This window comes from Anabrus simplex, chromosome 7 (genome assembly GCF_040414725.1).
Source record: "Anabrus simplex isolate iqAnaSimp1 chromosome 7, ASM4041472v1, whole genome shotgun sequence".
NCBI lineage: Eukaryota > Metazoa > Arthropoda > Insecta > Orthoptera > Tettigoniidae > Anabrus > Anabrus simplex.
In genome coordinates this window covers 341,947,575-341,968,397 of record NC_090271.1, presented here as the reverse complement: position 1 = coordinate 341,968,397, position 20,823 = coordinate 341,947,575, and the positions used below count along the sequence as shown (strand labels likewise).

The following is a 20,823-nucleotide window of genomic DNA, read 5'->3' as shown; positions in this document are numbered from 1 at the left end:
AAGGTTCACTCGAACAGATGAACACGTTATGGACAAAACTGTTCAACAAATGTTTAGAAAAAGAGGATATACCGCAGTGCTGGAGGTACTCAAAAATCAAAATTCTCTATAAAGGGAAAGGAAACACAGAAGATCCAAATTCTTATAGAGGTTATCGCTCTAGAGAACAATGGCCTGAAAGTCTTCACTAAAATTCTTTGCAATAGAGTGACACAGTTGGTTGACAATTCTATCCCAGACTCTCAATTTGGTTTTAGAAGGAGTAGATCAACTCTTCATGCAATAAAGAATTTATTGAATGACATTATGATACATTAAGGAAGGAAAAAGGAAAGCTTTTCGTAGTTTTTATAGATTTCAACAAGCCTTTTGACTTTCTGGACAGAGGAAAACTCATCACGAAATTAGAGCAACTGATAGGAGGGGAAAACTACCTCACCGTAATGATCAGAAACATTCTGACACAAGAGTGATAATAGACGATGGCGTTGCTACATCCAGTACCATAAAGCAAATGAATGGTGTACTTCAGGGGGACCCCATGAGTATTCAATATTGTAATATCTGATGTAACAAGAATCACCCATGGGATGGGTAAGGACGTTGTGATGTACATGTATGTCGATGACACTGTCATAGGAGGGCCAATCCTACAAAACGTCCAAGATATACTCAATAGACTCTCAGAATGGGCAATTGAAAATAAATTCTCAATTAATACTAAGAAGACAGTTCAAATGACTTTTCGGAAAGGGGGAAAGAATGCATTAAAAGACCAACTGTACCTAGAAGGAAACAAATTAGCAATTGTGAACCAATTCAAATACCTGGGCATTTGTCTCCAGACAACTCTGACCACCTTCTATATACATGTTAAAGAAAAAGCAACAGCAGCGATTAGACCCATGAAAGACATTCCAAACCCGAAAAATTGTCTCTGTCCATAGCAATGAAACTTTTTCAAACAAAAATTCCAATTTTGACATATGGAATAGAAATTATATGGGACCATTTAAACGTATGTGATCTGGAAACTCTAGAAAAAGTGAAGGATTCATTTCTTAAGAGAACACTTGGTGTTTCACAATTCACTCGATCGAGACTTGTGTATGTCCTAATGAAAGAAGACTATCTAATTCAAGAAATCAGAAATACTATGCAACTACCATCAACGATTGCCCTCCAAAATGCATTAAGAAAGCGAGAACAAAAACGAACTGACATTTGGTGCGAGTTTTATGCCACTGACGGATACGGCGTGGACACAGTGTAACTACAAGTTTGTGGTGACCCAGTATGCTTGTCATGGTTTCCTTCATGTAGTCTGCAGTAATAAGAGATTCCATGATCCTTGTGACTCGTGTATACGAACTGTGTGGTGAAAGTTGTCGCAGATATCACTTGCAGTTTTGCAAAAAGAGAGAAAAAAAAATTGTGTACTTATGCTAAACACTGATGCACATTGTGCACAATACATAATAATAATAATAATAATAATAATAATAATAATAATAATAATAATAATAATAATACCTGCCCAGTGTATGGGACGCTGAGCTGACTGCGACCAGGCGGGTCCACAGGTGGCGGATAGTGGGCATCCCTCCAGATATGGAGGGCAGCTGCGATATAAGCAGGGAAACCTGACAAATAAGCAGTCCCGGACCAACAGCGGCATTGCCACCAGGATGTGGTGGGACTATGGAGGGCACCATAGTCTCTAAAAAATGCCACATAAATCCAGTGACGGCAATGTGCCAAGGCGAGTGAGTGCCGCCTAAAAAGCACTCTGCCATTCCCATGGTGTCTGTTCCCCATGTTAGGGGCAGCCTGGAAAACTTCTTGGTGCAGCGAACCAAGTCGTAGCAGATGGAAATGCAAATTTCTAGAAGCACAAGCTCTAAACAAGTATCAGTCATGAAAGGTGCAATGAGTAACTCATATCCTCGTGGTGGCGAAGCTACCGAAGCTGGGCATTCGGATCCAGGGGTCCAGCAGCATTGCGCAAGTCAAGACCAGTCGGAGGGTCTTAGAATCCCAAAGACAAATCACAAATGTAAACACAGAATGTTCACAGGGACACTGAATGTAAACTCTATGTTGAAAATAGGGAAACAAATGGAACTGACTAAAATGATGGATGAACAAGAGATGAAAATATTAGCTATACAAGAAATAAGATACAAAGACGAAAATACGGTACAAACACACAACTACAGGATTTATAAAGGTAAACCAGCAGAGAAAATACAAAACACTAAAGGTCTTTGGATGTTTGGAACAGCATTTGTAGTACACAATTCACTGGCAGACAAGATAACGGAATTCAAATCCACCTCACCAAGGATGTCAACACTAACTTTCAAAAACAAGAACAAGAAATACACAATAATAAATGCACATGCACCAATAAATAAGGACAACCAATAAAATCCACAGAAAGTAGAAACATTTTGAGAAGGTTTGGAAGAAATCCTAGGAAATACTCCAGAGAAAAATGTTGTAATTCTGCTAGGAGACTTCAATGCACAAATTGGAAGGAATGCACCATCAAGAACCACAGGAAAATTCACGGCTCACAGCAAGACAAACATGAATGGTAAGAGGTTGATAGAGTTGTGTGAAAAATTCAATTTGAACATCATGACCACCAAGTTCCAGAAGAAGCCAAAGAAACAAACAACATGGATATCACCTAACAAATTATTGGGCGAATTTCAGACTGACCATGTTGCAATCAGTTATGAAAAATCCAGAGAAATTCAAGATGTACATGTAGCTAGAGGAGCAAACTTCGACTCTGACCACTATCTGACAAAAATTAAGATGAAATTAACACCAGAAAGGAGAAAAAGTAGTGGTACAAAAATTACAAGATACAGAATAGAAGATCTGAAGTTCAATCAGCAGACTGTGAATGAATACCAAAACAGGATAAATAAGGTTCAAAGTCACAGTTGGACTGAGATGGCAACATCAATATAACAAGCAGCGGAACAAACAATCCTACGAAGTAAAAAGAAACATCCGTGGTGGAATGAAGTACTACAAAGAAGGGCTCAGACATGGAAGAAATGGAACTCAACTAAGAAACCAGAAGACTGGAAGGCATTCAAAGCACAAAGGAAAACAACAGCTAAAACCATAAGAGGTGAACGGAAACATTATGACACACAGCAACTAAAGAAACTAGAAGATTTCGTGAAAAACAATACACGTAATTTCTACCAGACATTCAGGAGGAACTTAACAAGATACAAACCGCCAACCCTATGCTTCAAAGATGACAAAGGAAATCTAATCACTGGAAATGAACAGAACTGCCAACACCTTGCAAATTATTTCCAGAAACTACTGAACTGTAAAAAACCTGAGGAAACTCTAATGTTTGAGAAACCCAAGAACCAGACACCAGACTCAGAACCACCTAATAAAGAAGAAATCAGGGGAATAATAACAGGACTGAAGAACAATAAGACGTCAGGTGAAGATTCAATAGTTGCAGAGTTATTGAAATATGCCGGAGAACACTTAGTGACTCAGCTAGAAGCACTGTTTGAGGAGATTTGGCAGACAGAGAGCATCCCAAAGGAATGGAAGACATCATTAATACACCCGCTGCACAAAAAAGGAGACAGAACAAACGTTAACAATTACAGAGGAATATCATTGCCACCAGTTGCCTCTAAAATTCTATCCAAGGCACTACAAAACAGGACTGAAGGGATAATAGAAAAAGAACTTGGTGAATACCAGGCAGGATTCCGGAAAGGGAGATCATGCAGCGAGCAAATTTTCAACCTAATCTCCATAATACAACTACGTGCACTCACAGCCAAAAATCTAGTGATTGTATTTGTGGATTTTAAGAAAGCCTATGATTCAGTCGACAGAGCAACCTTGATAAGCACGTTAGAAGAGTTTGGGACAGATAAAAAAACTAGAAATTTAATCAAAGAAACCATCACTGACACTACATCACAGGTTAAGTTTATGGGTATGTTGTCAAAACCATTCAAGATCGAAACAGGTGCCCGACAAGGGGACGGGATGTCACCACTTCTGTTTAATGTTATACTTGAAAAAGTGGTCAGAGAGTGGAGGAAGAGACTGATGGAATTAGGGGTGAAAAATGGAATATCACTGGGAAGATCTGGAGTCAAAATTGACTGTCTAACATTCGCAGATGATATGGCAATACTGGCAGAAGACACTGAAACAGCCAAGGTACAAATTGAAACACTTCAAGAGACTGCTGTAAAGACGGGACTTCAGATATCCTTCGAAAAGACGGAACTAATGATTCAGGACAAAAAGGATCCGACACAAAATATTGTCACCAAATATGGAACAATTAAGAGTACAGAAGTTTAAATATCTAGGGGAATGGATAACCCCAACAGGAGTACCAGGAATAGCATTACAGGAAAGGGCAAGAAAGATGGAAGCAGCATACCAGTTATGTCCAAATGTCTACAATAAAAAAATCAGTTTCATTCACTGCAAAAATCAGACATTACAACACTGTCATCAAACCAGAAAGTCTATATGCGATCGAATGTATTCCACTGAACAGGAAGGGCTTACTAGAAAACATTGAAAAGACAGAAAGGAAGATCTTGAGGAAGATACTAGGACCCAGGAAAGTGGGTCAGGAATTTAGACTGCGACCAAATGAGGAACTATACAAACGGACCGAAAAAATCACAACATCCCTCAAGAAGAGACGACTCTGCTTCTACGGACACATTAAAAGAATGCCACCAGAGAAAACAGCCAAGCGAATTCTGGAATACATGGAGAACAGGAAGACACAAACTAGCTGGCTTAAAGGGGTCAAGGAGGATATGGAGGAAAATAATATATCACAGCAGGTAGTATACAACAGACAGGAATACAGAAAAATCATCAACAAAATTAAGGGATTCCAATATCAAAGTAGCAAAAAACGGACCGGCAACAACTGGTCACGAGAACGTAAAGAAGCCCACTCCGAAAGGATGAAGAAGTACTGGGCCGATCGAAAGAGGAAGAACCGTAAATGAATGATGCTTAACGTGGTCCACAGTAGACCCATTCGAAAACAAGAAGAAGAATAATAATGTATTTATTGGGTTCCGCTTTCGCGTTATAACCAGTCGCTAGTTGTTTTATCGAGTAAAGCCAAAACTATGAATGATGATATATTAATTGTAAAAGGGGGGAAAGATAAGAAATTAGCTGAAAAATCATACGTAGTTGTATGTTGGGTATTCAGCCCGAAGGCTGGTTTGATCCTCTGCAGTTCCGCCAACAGCTGTCATAAATAGCCTAGGCGTCACTGAAGAGGCGTACTAGGGAAATGAGGAGTGAGGTAGTTTCCCGTTGCTTTCCTAACCGAACCAGCCACTACTATTACATATCAGTCTGCCAAGCCCAATGAAATGCATGCACCAACTGACCCTATGAGCGATATCTTCACACCATTCATAACAGGGACTGGCTGCATAAGCAATGGTATTACTAGCATCACTCATACCTCAGTCACTTTCAAATTGTCAAAGCCAAGGATGAGACTGAGACAGGTCAATGAAAGTAACAAATTTGATACAGCCCATACCAGAAAACATAGTGCACTGTAAACACTACATCTCGCCAGCAAAGGCATCATACGTAGTTATCATATACTTTGTCAAAAACAAAACAAAAACAAACTTAGTCATCATCTTCCTTCCTTCCAAGTATTGGGCCGTGTCCCGTTACGGTCTGGCATTTTTCTTTTTGGAAGATTTTAAAGCAATCAAATGTCCTTCCGATGGATTGCTAGCCTGAAGGAATTCAATACGGAACTAATAATGAAGTTTATAACCTTGAAAGCTTGAAGGAAGAAAAAAAAATAATCTTGGGATAGAGAATGTACCGTGATACAAGGTTCTACTCTTCTGACGGATTTTGTACAGAACAGTGATAATGTAGCCTATACGAGTGAAGAATTAAATGTCACACTTTTATAACTGTGGTCTAAAAACTGGGACTTCTTAAAATAGACGGAAATCAACCTACTGAAATTACCCTTGAGAAATTGCACTGTCATAAAGTACCAGATGAAATTAGGCCTGAAATGAGAAGGAAGGGTTGAAATGGCTCCACAGAATGTAAGTAAGGTACCTCCTGACTGGAGAAAACCAGTAACTGAATATATTCACAAGCAAGGCAACAGAAAGGTTTTAACACCTATCAAGGTATTTCACTGATCAGTTCACCAACCAAGTTGGATGAAAACAGTGTCGTTTCATACCATAGAGGACTAGGTAATCAGGTGTCGAGACAATGAAAAATGCTATGCGAGTTATACGAGGGGCTTTCAATATATAATACAACACATTTTATTTCTCGGCCAATTTCGGTTTAAAAAATTGGATTTTTTTTGGAACGTCTTTGAATATTGCCGCTTTGTCTCAGAGTTTCATTAATTTCCGATAGGTGGCAGTTCTATAACTAGCCTTCAAAGTGGTGTCCGTAATGGAGGGGTACCAAACAGAGAACAATTATAGAATTTCTTTTGGCGGAAAACCAGGGAGGGCATCACAGATATTCATAGGCACTTGCAGAAAGTCTATTGAGACCTGGCAGTGGACAAAAGCATGGGCGAGGCGTGTTTCATTATCATAACCTGTCTGATCTCCTGCGTACTGGCTGATTGCACACAGCTGTGACGCCAGCAAAGTCGGAACGCGGGACACCCTTATTAGAGGTGATCACAGTCAAACGTCTCGCTGCTGAACTTGACGTCTCTGTTGGTAGTGCTGACACACTTCACCAGTTGGAGTATTCAAAGCTTTGTTCCCACTGGGTTCCTCGACACCTAACGGAAGAAACATCTGCTCAAAATTGCTTGCTCGTTATGAGCCTGAAGGTGACAATTTCTTGTCAAACATTGTCACAGGCGATGAAACATGGATTCATCACTTCGAACCGGAAAAAAAAACTGCAATCCACGGAATGGCACCACACCAACTCTTCCACAAAGAGAAAGTTCAAAACCATACCCTCAGCTGGTAAAGTCATGGCTAGGGTCTTCCGGGACTCTGAAGGGGTTATTCTGTTTGATGCCCTCCCTTGTGGTGAAACGATCAACTCTGAAGTGTATTGTGCTATTCCAAGGAAGTTGAAGAAATGACTTCAGCATGTTTGTAGCCACAAAAATGCAAACTAACTTCTCCTTCTCCACAACAACGCAAGACCTTGCACAAGTGTGCGCATCCGAGAGGAGCTTACGAAACTTCAGTGGATTATTCTTCCTCATCCACCCTACAGCCCAGATCTCACGCCTTCTGACTTCCATCTGTTTGGCCCAATGAACGATGCACTCCGCGGGTAGCACTACGTGGACGATGGGGAAGTTATCGATGCAGCACGTTTGCTCCAACCTTGACCAGTCAAATGGTACCATGCAGGCATAGAGGCCCTCACATTACAGTGACGTAAGACCATGGCACTAAACGGAGATATTGTTGAAAAATAGGATATTGTAGCAAAAGCATTGCTGAATGACATGGTGTATTTGAATCCACAATAAAACCAACCTGCTTTTAGAAAGAAAGAACTCCCTTTGTATATCTACATTTTTAGACCAATGATAAGCAAAAGACAAGACTACAAAGGAAAGTATGTTAGCCGTGCTAGGGAACTGGGGTAAGGAGTAGGTTATTGCAGGCAATCAAAGGCACTTTTTGTTCACTATCGGGCTGCAGTGAGAACTGATGGTAGAGTGAGCTCTTGGTTCAAAGAACTCGTAGTTACAAGGGTTAGACAAGGCTGTCATTTTTTTCTTCACCCCTGCACACTAAGATAAAGGATAATTTACTGACAAGATATAAAATAGTAGTGAGGGATTCATTTAGGAGGAAATGCAGTAAGCATGGCAGTATTGAAAGTCTGCAATGTAATATCTTAAGAGATTGGAAAGGAGGTGATGCGCATATGACGACGACTTGATTTCCAAGATTAAAGTAAGGAAGAAACATACAAGGATTGAATGTCAGGTAGGAAATACAAAACAGGAACAGAAAGATCATTTCAAGTATTTAAGATATTTAAGATTCTCCCCAGATAAAGCAAAGCTGAATCAAGATGTAGCAAAGCCAATGCCGTGTGCTAACAGCTGCGATCAACAGCATTTTGAAAGAAAGAAGTCAGCTCACAAATTACATTTATATCACTCTGTTTTCAGACCAAATTTACAGTAGGGGAGTGAAAGCTGGGTGGACTCAGTATATCTTATTTGTAAGTGATGGAAGTAATGGACATGGAAGTAACAAGAATGACTGCAGGTACAAACAGTTGGGAACAATGGCAGGAGAGTACTTTGAATGAGGAGATAAATTAAGAGAAAACTCAATGGCTGAAGATGAATGTAAAAACTGGCTTTGGTGAGGTGAAAGGAGGAGGATAGGTTACCTCGGAGAATAATGGAGTTTTTCTTAACAAATGGCTTTAACTGCCACAAACTTCCATGGCAATCTGAAAAATCATACAGGTACTTGTGCATCTTGTACAGATTGACCTGTATTGGTGCGACACAATGACAAACACAGCATCACCTTTAACCCTTACCACTTGTCTGCCGCCTCTTAGCCAAAAAAATATACGATGCTATACTGTGCTGCCATCTTTTGGTTCAGCGTGGAACTTTGTAACATCCAGATAATATTTGACATTCAGTTGAAAATCTATCAGTAAAACCTCGTTAACATGAAGTCATTGGGATGCAAAAAATCGGACTTTGAATTACGTGATTTCAAATTAACTGCCAACACGTACTTCGGAAATGCCAACCCTAGCAGCGTCACAATATGGTCTAAGACCCGTTACTGCATGCAATTAATCTTGATTCACAGTTTGTTTTTTTTTTGCTAGGGGCTTTACGTCGCACCGACACAGATAGGTCTTATGGCGACGATGGGATAGGAAAGGCCTAGGAGTTGGAAGGAAGCGGCCGTGGCCTTAATTAAGGTACAGCCCCAGCATTTGCCTGGCTTGAAAATGGGAAACCACGGAAAACCATCTTCAGGGCTGCCGATAGTGGGATTCGAACCTACTATCTCCCGGATGCAGGCTCACAGCCGCGTGCGATTCACAGTTTTAAGCTCTCAAATGCCATGGGGAAAAAAAACTATTTCCAAAATGTATACAACAAGGTGTCTACAGTATTCAAATAATGCGCTTGGATAACACATTGGCAAACATAACCTGACGCAATACAATCAAAAGAAAGAAAACATGATTCAAATCTATAATGGCTCCCTTGAGCAAGTGCTTTATTCAATGGATTACTGTACTGTATGCATTTTAGACGCCTTGTACTTGCATGGGAAGTAGCCGATGCCCTTAAAACATCGCGGCTTTTCAAATTTTCCTATGACAAGGGGAGAAAGTCTCGCTTCTGTCCACATCAAACATCAGTACTAAATGCGGCCAGTATCCAGTATTCGGGAGATAGTAGGTTCGAACCCCACTGTCAGCAGCCCCGAAAATGGTTTTCCGTGGTTTCCCATTTTCACACCAGGCAAATGCTGGGGCTGTACCTAAATTAAGGCCATGGCCGCTTCCTTCCCACTCCTAGCCCTTTCTTGTCCCATCGTAGCCATAAGATCTATCCGTGTCTGTGCGACGTAAAGCAACTAGCAAAAAAACATCAGTACAATCAGTACAGGGACTAAGCTTGTATGATTTCCCGCCATGGCACTTCTAAGACCCATTAATGCATGCAATCACCTTGATTCTCAATTTAAACTTTTCAAAGGCCATGAAAAACACTACTTCAGAAATGTATCAATAAGGTGCATTTACATTATTCAAATAATGCACTTGTATTAACCCCTCAGCGCCGACCTCTATACGTTGTATGGACCCTCTTTTCTTCCGTAGCCGCCGACCTCTATACGTGGTATAGACCCATACAAGGTTCGCATTTCCAGCTATAGCACGAAGAGTTTTGGAGTTATGGATATGCAAATTGTTTTGTTTCCAAGAAGACATTTTCGGGTTTATAAGTGTTGTAAATAAGAATTGAAAATCATTAAAATGTAGTTGTTTTTTCAAAGATAAGTATTTATCAAGTAAGCCTGAGCACTAATTTCTGTTTTTTTTTTTTTTTTTTTTAAGTCTGCTTGCTTCATTCTTTCCCACATAAAATAAAGAAATGATGATCTGAGAAGTTTGTCTTTACGCGTGATGTTCTTTGTTCTAATTTTGCATTAAGAGTGCAGTTTATTTATATTTTTCTTTATTTCTCAGGTTGTAATATTTTCGTAACTCTCCGCAAGCGCTCTGTGTAGGCATGAGTTAGTGCTGCTTTCTGTCATACGATACGAGAACCAGTTGTACATGGTATTATCTCGTTTGAAAGACGATATCTCGACCTTTTATCTGAAATATCTGAATATATAGAGTTGGTTTGTTTCGTCATAAATGTTATTCCCCTCATTCAGTTTCGTTCTGCTGCTTTCGGTCTCACTGCAGTTTCATCAGTCCATGTGACGCGCCGCGCTCAGCCGTGGTTTGACTTACAGTAACGTGCTTGAAATATTGTATAATTCAGATGAAAGTTTAGTCGGAAGTAGCAGTGACAGTATTAGCAGCAGTGATAATGAAATAGATGATGTGGCTGTGGCAGATGCAGTAGTAAATTATGAGAGTGACGATGAGGAGGAACCATTACTTGGAAATTTCGTGTAGGAGACTATATATAATTATACAGGTCAAAGGGAAGTTTTCAGCAGTGAATTCCGATTCCTAAATTATCTAATAATATTCAGACAAGTCACAGGAATAAACATTGGGCAGTTATCTTATCGGGTTCAATTGATGGAAGGTTTGTTTACAAAATATACTCGCTCGGGGCATGGAACGAAATATTCAAGGCCGGCGCGCATCAGATAATAGAGTTCCAAGGTTGCAGGAAAGACATTCCATCAGGAAATTAGCACCAAAGAGTGATAAATCCAAACCTCAGAGACGTTGTATCGTGTGTTCAAAACACGGAGAAAAGAAGACGTCGGTGTATTGCTGCCAGGAGTATGACTTGGGTCTCTGTCTCGAAGAGTGCTTCGAACTATATCACACGAAACTAAATTACTAAGGAAATGTGAAACAATTATGTAATTATCTGCATGTAAATAGTTCCCTCATAAGGAATTCCAAATTTCCTGAATATCGAGCTACTCTTATACTTGTAGTAATGCTTTAAGTGTATCAATGTATTTCAGTCGCACGTAGTAGAAATCTCATCCGGCCGCGGGGTAGGAAGCTCTTTAAATGGCTGCGACGCTGAGGGGTTAAACAATGACAAACATATCCTCATGCAACGAAAGGAAGAAAAACACTATTCAAAGATGAGGAAAAATGATGCTGGCTTCCCTGTGCAAATGCTTTATCTTTTGGATTATTGTACTGTTTGCATTTTTAGATGCCTTTTACTGGCGTAGAAAGTGCCCGACGCCCTTAAAACATCAATGTCAACAACATGAGGCACAACAAAATCACACGCACTTAGAGTGGAGTAGCAAAATCATATTGTCACATGGTAACTGACACGAGACTACGGTATTGTATTCAGTACGCATAGGTTAGACGAGTATCTGCGTAGAAGAATAATAAACTAAAATAACATATGTTAAAATTGTTCATACCACATAGAAAACGCTCACAATTGGCAAGGTGCCCAAATACGACAGCCTCTTGACAGAGGATTTACTGGTACATAAAAGAACTCTTGCGCGATAGAATTTCGGCTTCTGACAAATTCACCTGCATACATCCTACCGTCAGTGGGTAGGACCTGACACCCACTCTGATGAGTGTAGTGTCAGGCATAAGGAAAAACACTGGTTTTATAGAATAAACACTTGAAAAGACATATCTAGCATTGTAATATTAGTTAGTTATTCAGGAACATTCGTTATTAACAGGACGTTTCCACAGAATTAGTCTTCCCCAGCTCTTTAACAGCTAAAAAGGACAATTATCATCTTAGAGAAATGTTTGCCCATGGATAAAACCGGTATATAGCTTCTTCTATCTCATACTCAAACAGCTGATTCATACGCCTCCGAACCGCCAAGCTTTAAATAGCGTAAGAAGTGGTGTGCGGTCAAAGACTATATGGTTTGTCGTTCATATTAAGGGAGGACGAAGACCTAAGCAAGCAACATCTATTGTAAAAATATACATACTAGCTCGCGCCGCTATGCTGTTGCTAAGATGCTCATAATAAACTACCTCGTTCATTGAACGAAGTGCCACGAGAGCGTTTCCATGTAGACAGCACAAATTAACTACCTCGTTCATTTGAACGACTTCGATCATTTGAACTACATCATTCACTGAACGAAGTGCCGTGAGAGCTGTTTCCATGAAGACAGCACAAATTAACTACCTCGTTCATTTGAACGACTTTGATCATTTGAACTACATCGTTCACTGAACGAAGTGCCGTGAGAGCTGTTTCCATGAAGACAGCACAAATGAACTACCTCGTTCATTTGAACGACAAATAAGCTTGCACACGAATGGCCAATGGGGTGCTGTGTTAATGGTCATGTGACAGCACGTCTCTCACACTTCTCAACTGGGGGAGTAGGAGTTATACAAAATTAGAAAGTCTATCTGTCTCTCCGTCTCTTGCAGATATCATTTCTTCACTTAGGCCAGGGCCATCCAAACAGCGCTCCCCGAGCGCTAGCGCTCTGGCCGCGCTCCAAGCCAGTGCTCCGAGCGCTTTGGGGAAGGTAGTGGTGGGAGAAGCTTAGCTGGCTGATCGAGCGGTCTGCCCGCCGCGCCGAAGAGAGCAGTCGATCTATCAGTCGTAGTCTAGTCTACAGTGACTCTATACATATAGTGTAGTGTCACTGTAGTCTAGTCCTATGCGCTTTGTTAACAGCGTGTAACTAAATAACTAAATCAGTTTCGCAGTTGTCATGGCTGAACATTATAAAAAAAGAGTGATGAAGCAGCAGCCTTCAAAGCAGAATGGGAAATTTCATTTTTCTGTACAGCTTATAAAGGGCATGCCAAATTTTTAGTGTGCCACCGAGATTTAATGTGTTTTAAAGAAGCACAATTCGGAACGGCACTACAGTGCCAACCACAGGGATGATTACGGTGATTTGACAGACGGCAGTTGCCAATCTAAGTTGGAAGAATTGAAAGAAAATTTCAAGCAGCACTGTTCTGTAAATATTATTGTTTTAATTTTTAAATGCTTGTTTACAAACAGGAATGAGGAAATGATTGAATTATCTGAAAAATACTAAAATTGTGACTTGCCGTATTTTTGTCTGACAGATGATTGAGGAGAGAGAGGTTGGTGGACCCATTTTACGAACAAGCTACAAATGTTCGCCGCGAATTGCCAAAGGTGGGAAACCCTTCACGGAAGGAAATGTAATCAAGGAGGAGCTTAATGGATGTGGCGGCATGTATTTGTCCTATGGAGCTAGTTGAGAAATTTGATAAAATCTCTCTTTCTCCACAAACTGTGGCTCGCAGAATAGACGACATGTCCGTTGATATGGAACAGCAATTAATGGAGAAGGCAGCAAATTTTGTATAATTTTCCATCGCCCTCGACGAATCAACCGACATTGTGGACAAAGCTCAGCTCCTTATTTTCATTTGAGGGGTGGATGACGATCTTCGGGTTACCGAGGATTTCCTAGACTTAGTAGCTCTCAAAGACACCACTATCGGTTTCGATATTTTCCAAGCAGTGGAGGGTGTTTTTGAGTCAATGGGATTAAAATGGGAGCGGTTGACGAGTGTAACGACGGATGGAGCTCCTGCTTTACGTGGTCTACTCACGGGGTTCCTCAGCTATGTAAAATTAAACATGGCTGAGAGCAGTAGTACCCTAATGGCGGCGATCCAGTGCTTTATACACCAGGAGGCAATCTGTGCAAAAGTCGCCAAGCTTAAAGACATAATGGGAACAGTTGTGCGAATGGTAAATTTTCTTCGGTCCCATCAACTCACGCACCGTCAATTCAAAGAGTACTGTGCGAGTTGGCCGTGCGGTTAGGGGCGCGCAGCTGTGAGCTGGCAATCGCGAGACAATGGGTTCGAACCCCACTGTCGGCAGCCCTGAAGATGGTTTTTAGTGCTTTCCCGTTTTTACACCAGGCAAATGCTGGGGGTTCTACCTTAATTAAGGCCACGGCCGCTTCCATCCCATTCCTGGGCCTTTCTTGTCCCATCGTCGCTATAAGACCTATGTGTGTCGGTGCGACGTAAAGCAAGTAACAAAAGAAAAAAATCAGAGTTCTTGGGTGACATCGAAGCGGAGTATCCGGATATCCCGTACCATGCAGAATAAAGACGGTTGAGCAACGCGAAGTGCTTCATCGAGTTTTTGCTTGCGGAATGCAATAGATACCTTTTATGACATGAAAGGGTGGCCCGAAGTTCTTTTGTGTGATCCTAAGTGGGTGGCGGTCTTGGTCCCTTTAAGTGACTTTACTGCCCATCTGAATACTTTGAACACTTCGCTTCAGGGCGACAAGCACATTATCTCCGATTTGGTGGAAAAAATTCAAGCGTTCGAAAGAAAATTGATTTTGTGGGAAAACCAGTTGCGTGCAAGGAACACAGGACATTTTCCATTGCTTGAAACAGTGAAATACGGTGTCGACTTTGATGAGTATTTGCAGGTAATTCGCCAATTACAAAAAGAGTTTGAAAATAGATTTTCAGAATACAGAACTCCAAGCGGTGTTAGATGTATTTGTTCGACCATTTTCTCTCAATGCAGACAGTGCTCCACAGCTATTTCAATTAGAGTTGCGTAAACTGCAGTGCAATGTTCGCCTTAAAGACCACTTTGTAATGTCACGAAGTTTAAAAGAATTTTTCAGCGGCTTTCCGCAAGAAGAATACCCCCTTTTGTATAAACATGCATGTAAAGTTCTGTCAATGTTCGGCTCAACGTGCATTTTTGAGTGTTCCTTTCGGTTCTTAAGTTTACCAAAAGTGAACATCGTGCAACGATAAGCGATAGAAACTTGCGCAGTTGTTTAAGAATAGCTGTGTCCAGAAATATTGTAGGCCTACTCAATTTGGAGATGATTGTTTGTTACAAAAGTAAAAGCTCGTGAAAACGACTGACCAAAAGTCACTCAATGTCTGTACTATCTGTTCATATCGGTAAGACGTTGTTGAATTTTCCTCTCAGATATGTTCAAATTTCAGTTTTGAATAAATCACATTACTGTATTCTTTACTTAGCACTTGATTTCGTTTCCTGCATATTCCATACATCGGAGTACCTTTCGATTTGTAGATGCGGTATATTTTTACGGCAAAATAGCCCTATCAATATGATGTCAACAAACCCACAAAAGCCGTCGGACGCAAGACTGTACGTACCGGTATGTATCTGGTCAGCGCGGTCCGAACATCGTCTGTCTCAGGTCTCCTCGCTGCCACACTGTAGTGGTGGTAGGGGAAGGAGCGCTAGTCTGACTGCCCAGTGCTCCCCGAGCGCGGGCGCGCTCTCGGAGCGCAATGGCTGGATGGCCCTGACTTAGGCAGACTGGTGTCGGCATTGTGTAGCTGTTTTCTCTTCGTGTTCATAATAAAACTAACTCGTTCATTTGAATGAAGTGCCGCGAGGGCTGTTTCTATGACATCATCTCATGAACTACCTCGTTCATTTGAACGACTCAAGGTTATGAATGGTAGCTAATGAACTAGTTCAAGCAAATGAACTAACTGGACCCATCCCTACTCTCCGCACACTGCCTGCTTCGTGATATTGTGGCGTTCCTCAAAACGCCAAATACAAAATAATTATGACTCCGCTCAAACATAGCAGATATGAAGCACACTGTAGACATGCCGAAGTAGGTGAAAGTGTGCAAAGTTACCTCTGCACGTTCCGGAAGACGCGTTCTTTCATGACGCAGAGAAATTTTGAATTTAAATTACTCTGTAAAATACTATTTTCTTCAAAATAATAAAGGCAGTTTCGAATTAAAAGTCTGAATTTCGGCAACGGGACCGACATTGTTCTTCGAATTACGAATTATCCGTATTACGACTTAAACGATTTAAACAACATGCAAAAACGTACCTCATGTTTCCGGGAACGAGAGCTGCTTCAAATTAGGCTAGATTTTGAATTATCAAGGTTCTACTGTATTTCGATGGCAGTGTAGCCACTCGACCGCGCGAAGGCTTGAGCGATAGTAAACAAACATGGCTGACCGCATTATGACAGAGGATGAAATTGGGCAAGTTTTTGAAGATCTTGACGATATATCTGAGTCGGAAGAGAGTGAGATGATGACACAAACAGTGATAGCAGTACCAGTGATGAAAATAACAACGCACAACATGTAGCTAATGGCTGGCGCAACAGATGCTGCCATTTACAGCACACACACACACACACACAAGGTATGAAACCAGAGACTGGATTAGATTTTTTCAATTTTTTTTTACCGATAATTTATTCAGTGAAATAACTAACAAAACAAATCAGCATGCTAAAAGTAAAATAGGTACTCCGAGTCCCACGTCTATCTGGAAAAAAGTGGGTTAATATCACTGCGACAGAAATGAAAGCATTTTGAATATGGCCATGTATGCTAGACCTGAACTGCAGGATTATTTTTCAGAAGACTGGCAGGATAAATGTTCATTTTACAAGATTGTATTCAGTCCTGAGAGTTTCTTGCAAATTTTTTGGATGCTACATGTCTACCATCTGTTAGTGTTCCCGTAGCGGTGAGAGTGAGAGGTTCAAAATTCAGAATATTGTTGAATATCTAGATTCGAAGTTCAGAGAATATTTTGTACGAGGACAGAATGTGTGCGTAGATGAGAGTACTGTTGGTTTGATAGTGTTCAAATGCTATAACCCACAGAAGCTCACTAAATGGGGTCTTAGAATATTTGTGTTAGCAGATTCTGCATCAGGATATATTGTTGCAGTAGAAGCTTACTTCGGAGCACCTACAACTGCTTCCCTACCTCATCCAGACTTGCCATTTTCTGCGAGAATAGTTCTCCATTTGTGTGAAAAGCTGCAGAACTCCACTAATGGGGCAAGTGGGTATCAAGTGTTTACTGATACTATACAGGCTGTGAGTTGGCAAAGTTGGCATATTACAGGGACAATCATGCCGAAACAAAAAGGACTGCCATGTTGTGTAAAAAGAGCAGGTGGCATGAAACTGAAAAAACGCACCATCGTGGCTTTCAGGAAAAAAAATGAAATGATGACTTTGTGTGGAAAGATAAAAGGTTGATGGTAATGTTTAGTACCTGGTGTAATGTATCGACACAAACTGTGCAAAGAAAAGTGAAGGAAGTGGAAAAACCAACAATGATATGTGATTATAATCAGTAAATGGGTGGTGTGGACAAACAGGACCATTATACATCTACATATTCATTCACAAGGAAATCTGTCAAATGGTGGCGAAATATGTTTTTCTGCTGCTGTAAGTGTATGTGGTGAATAGTTTTCTGCTATTCAATGAACAAAGAAGGGAAAGTCAAAATCAGCCACAAGCAGGAGAGAAAGAACCTCATCAAGCAGCTGGTGACTGATGTGATAAATACTGCTTCACGAAAACATGGTTGTCCATCAACTGCAGATTCTGAAGCATGCCTCAATGGACATTCTCATTTCATCTTCGCAAGTGAAAACAACAATTCTAAAGATTGTGCAGTGTGTTCTGATGGGAAAGTAAAGGGTGGCAAGCGAGAGACTGTTCTACTGCAACACGTGTACACGCAAACCTGGCTTACACCCTGGAAAATGTTTCCAGATGTATTATACACAGCCATTGTATCGTTAAGTAATATGTTATCTTATCGTCTCACTCTTGTATGTTATTGTTACTCTTCCTAACTATAGAGTATCCAGCGTTAAGAAAAGACTACAGGCCTTATGGGCTTTTACTTCTATTGGTGTTATCCACTTTAGTTCTACATGTATATAAAAATTATAATCAATTCCTATCAAAATGTACAATTTTTCTTATGAAACAAGCATCGGTTCTGCCATACAATACTGAAGAAGACGTAAAATCATTTTGATATCTTTGAGTTTATCCTTTTAAATATCGTATATGCGGTTCAGTACACGGAACAGCCGGCCATGCTTGTCGCATTGCGCGCCACATTTCAGAGTGTAGTGCGGAAGTGTGTACAGTAGTCAACACGTGTAATAACTCTGCTTAACAACTGCGAATCATCATTGGTGAGGACAGTGCGGCATGTTTCCCTTTTTGTGTGTGTCACTCATTACAATGATTGGGAGATATTCGGCTTCCTGGGGCGCATAGTGTTTTGTTATAAATACAGTATATTGTGTTTCATTTTTCGTGTATTGCATTGCTTTTGATTGCGTTTATTGTGTATTGTTTTTGTCTGTTTAGTATTTTATATAATCGATCAGCGAGTAATACATTTAAATTATAGCTGAACATGTGAAAAGGAGAAGTAGCGAAGTTGTCAGGGAAAGGAACGGCAAATGGTGCTTAATTCATTTCCATATTTGAAAACAAAGCATCCAGGACGAAGTGTAAACTGGGCAGTAGATAAAGCCGCGAAGTTCTTAGTAATTTCGAGGTCTTCCGTCTTCAAAATAAGGAAGGAAGCCAGCAAAGGGCCACTCCAGAGTCCCAGCAAGAAGCGGGAAAGGAAAAAGTCATTTCGCAGTAATTCCAGACTCATTAAATACGATGATTTTGTCAGAAGTGGAATACGGCGCACTGTTCATGAATTCTATTTTAGAGATCAACCGCCAACTCTGAACACAATCCTCACTTCCGTAAACAGCAACCCCGAACTACCTGATTTTAAGAAATCATACGAATAGGTCATTCAGCATTCTGTATTTTATGTTGCGGAAGAATATTAAAGTTCTCATATTTTGTGATAAATATGAAGCCCTTGCATCTGTTGTCACTTACGAGTAAATTTATCTGAAATGACCTGAAGGATACATCACCGAGATAGAGATATCTCGCCGTCAGCTTCCTGTGCTGTAACCACACAGTATTTGCCTTAATAATGAAATGTTTCTGGGGGCTAATAGACTCAGGACTGCGCTCCCGTAAAGCAACAACGATCATGAAACTTTCTCAGATATAAGAAACAAGACAATCATTTCGGTTTCTGGACATGCATGTTGTCCGCATCCCTGCATGTTCAAACTCTTACTCTATTTCGAATGTTACAGTCAGTGGGCTATTATCCTTAAAAACGTTATGGCAAAACGAAATTTTATGACTGTAATTTCATTAATGACTGGAGATAATCTAGCATTTATATTATTATTAGTCTTGCAACAGCTGTACCAAGCGATGTATAATTTTATGTCATCACTGTATTTCACAAGCAGTGTCCGAGCCGCGGTGAGTGAGTATGGCAACAGTGGAAGGCAGCAGGCCCATAAGGCCTGTAGTCTTTTCTTAACTCTGGATGCTCTATAGTAAGAAATGTACAAGAAGTGAACTGTTTTTTATGTATATAACTTTTGTGATAAACACTCTACGAACTCTTATTTTTATGACTGTTGACCTTGATGTTTTTGTTCCAAAAAACACGTTCTGTGCCGAAAAGTGTATTCAATGATGATGACTGACTTACCTATGTTCCTATTCGCAAGTATCTATGTTAACAGGGTATTGTTGAATTTGATAGTTATAATTTCTTTTATTGATAATGACAATAATAATAATAATAATAATAATAATAATAATAATAATAATAATAATAATAATAATAATAATTAAAATGTAAAATAATTAAAATATAAAATAATTTGTTTCTATTGTACATATTGCTTTTATTTGTCCCACTTCAGCTTGTAAATTTTTATAGGCCTCAACATATCATTAAATAGCAGCCGTTTGTCAAAAATGATGAAAGATGAATACAGGTCATATAAGATAGAAATTCATATTTTAAATACGAGAAGTAGAGACAACAGAATTTCAATTCGAGGGGTGAGGGTGAGGGTTAAACTGCCTTGCAGTAAGTGAGGAAATTTTGAACAAACCACTTTAGCTGGTGAAGTCAGAACTTGAATCAAAGATTTCATATTAAATGACAATTACACCAGTAACTAAGTAATATTTACATGCATATGTAAAATGAAACATACCATCCCACATCTTCCTAATTAAGTCAAATAGCGATCTAGGAGGCAAAACTCTCTGGCGATTCAATGGCATTACAAAGCACCGATGGTTATCCAGATCAATTATTCCAGTTTTGTTCTGCAGAAAGAAAATAAGGATATTCAACATAAATATCTGATCAAACACTCGTCACAAATTAGTAAAATCATAATAGAGGGAAACGTACAGAATTGAAGTCGTGAATAAAACGTCCTCTTCGTCCTCCTCTGAAGTCTGGCACGTCTATCTTCTCGTAGTCATTGGTTTCCAGATTCATTTCAAATTCCTCTTTAAAGAAACTAGTTAACTTGTTGGCATCATTTGCTCCAAATTCATCAGCTTCCTGCGACTTGATCAAGCTCTAACAAAACAAAAAGACATGGAATTATTAATTTTGAAGCCCCACAGCTCCTCAATGACTGTATAGCAGTAAATAGTCCTACGTACTCGAAATAGGTCTGAATCTGCTACAAAAAAGCCATGACGTACATTTTGCTGAGTTCGGTCTTCTTGGTACATCGTCGCCTTGGTGCCATCATAGGGAATACTGCACCATCCTCTGAAACGCTGCATCTGTGAAAAGTAATGTAATCCTAGACAACATTTCTCTCTGTGCATTCATTTTTTTTTTTTAACATAACATTTAAAT

General features: G+C 40.1%; 1 protein-coding gene across 2 annotated transcripts in view; it reads right to left on the bottom strand.

Moving 5' to 3' along the window:
• The window catches only part of LOC136877635 (integral membrane protein 2C), a 113,939-nt gene that overhangs the window by 33,721 nt on the left and 59,395 nt on the right, over nucleotides 1-20,823 (bottom strand). The window contains exons 3-5 of one of the 2 annotated variants that reach the window (XM_067151825.2): nucleotides 20,622-20,747; nucleotides 20,362-20,535; nucleotides 20,159-20,273 (exon numbers count right to left, since the gene is read on the bottom strand). In XM_067151825.2, coding sequence (XP_067007926.1) covers nucleotides 20,159-20,273; nucleotides 20,362-20,535; nucleotides 20,622-20,747 — 415 coding nt within the window. The remainder of the gene's footprint in view (nucleotides 1-20,158; nucleotides 20,274-20,361; nucleotides 20,536-20,621; nucleotides 20,748-20,823) is intronic. The other variant, XM_067151826.2, reaches the window with a different exon arrangement.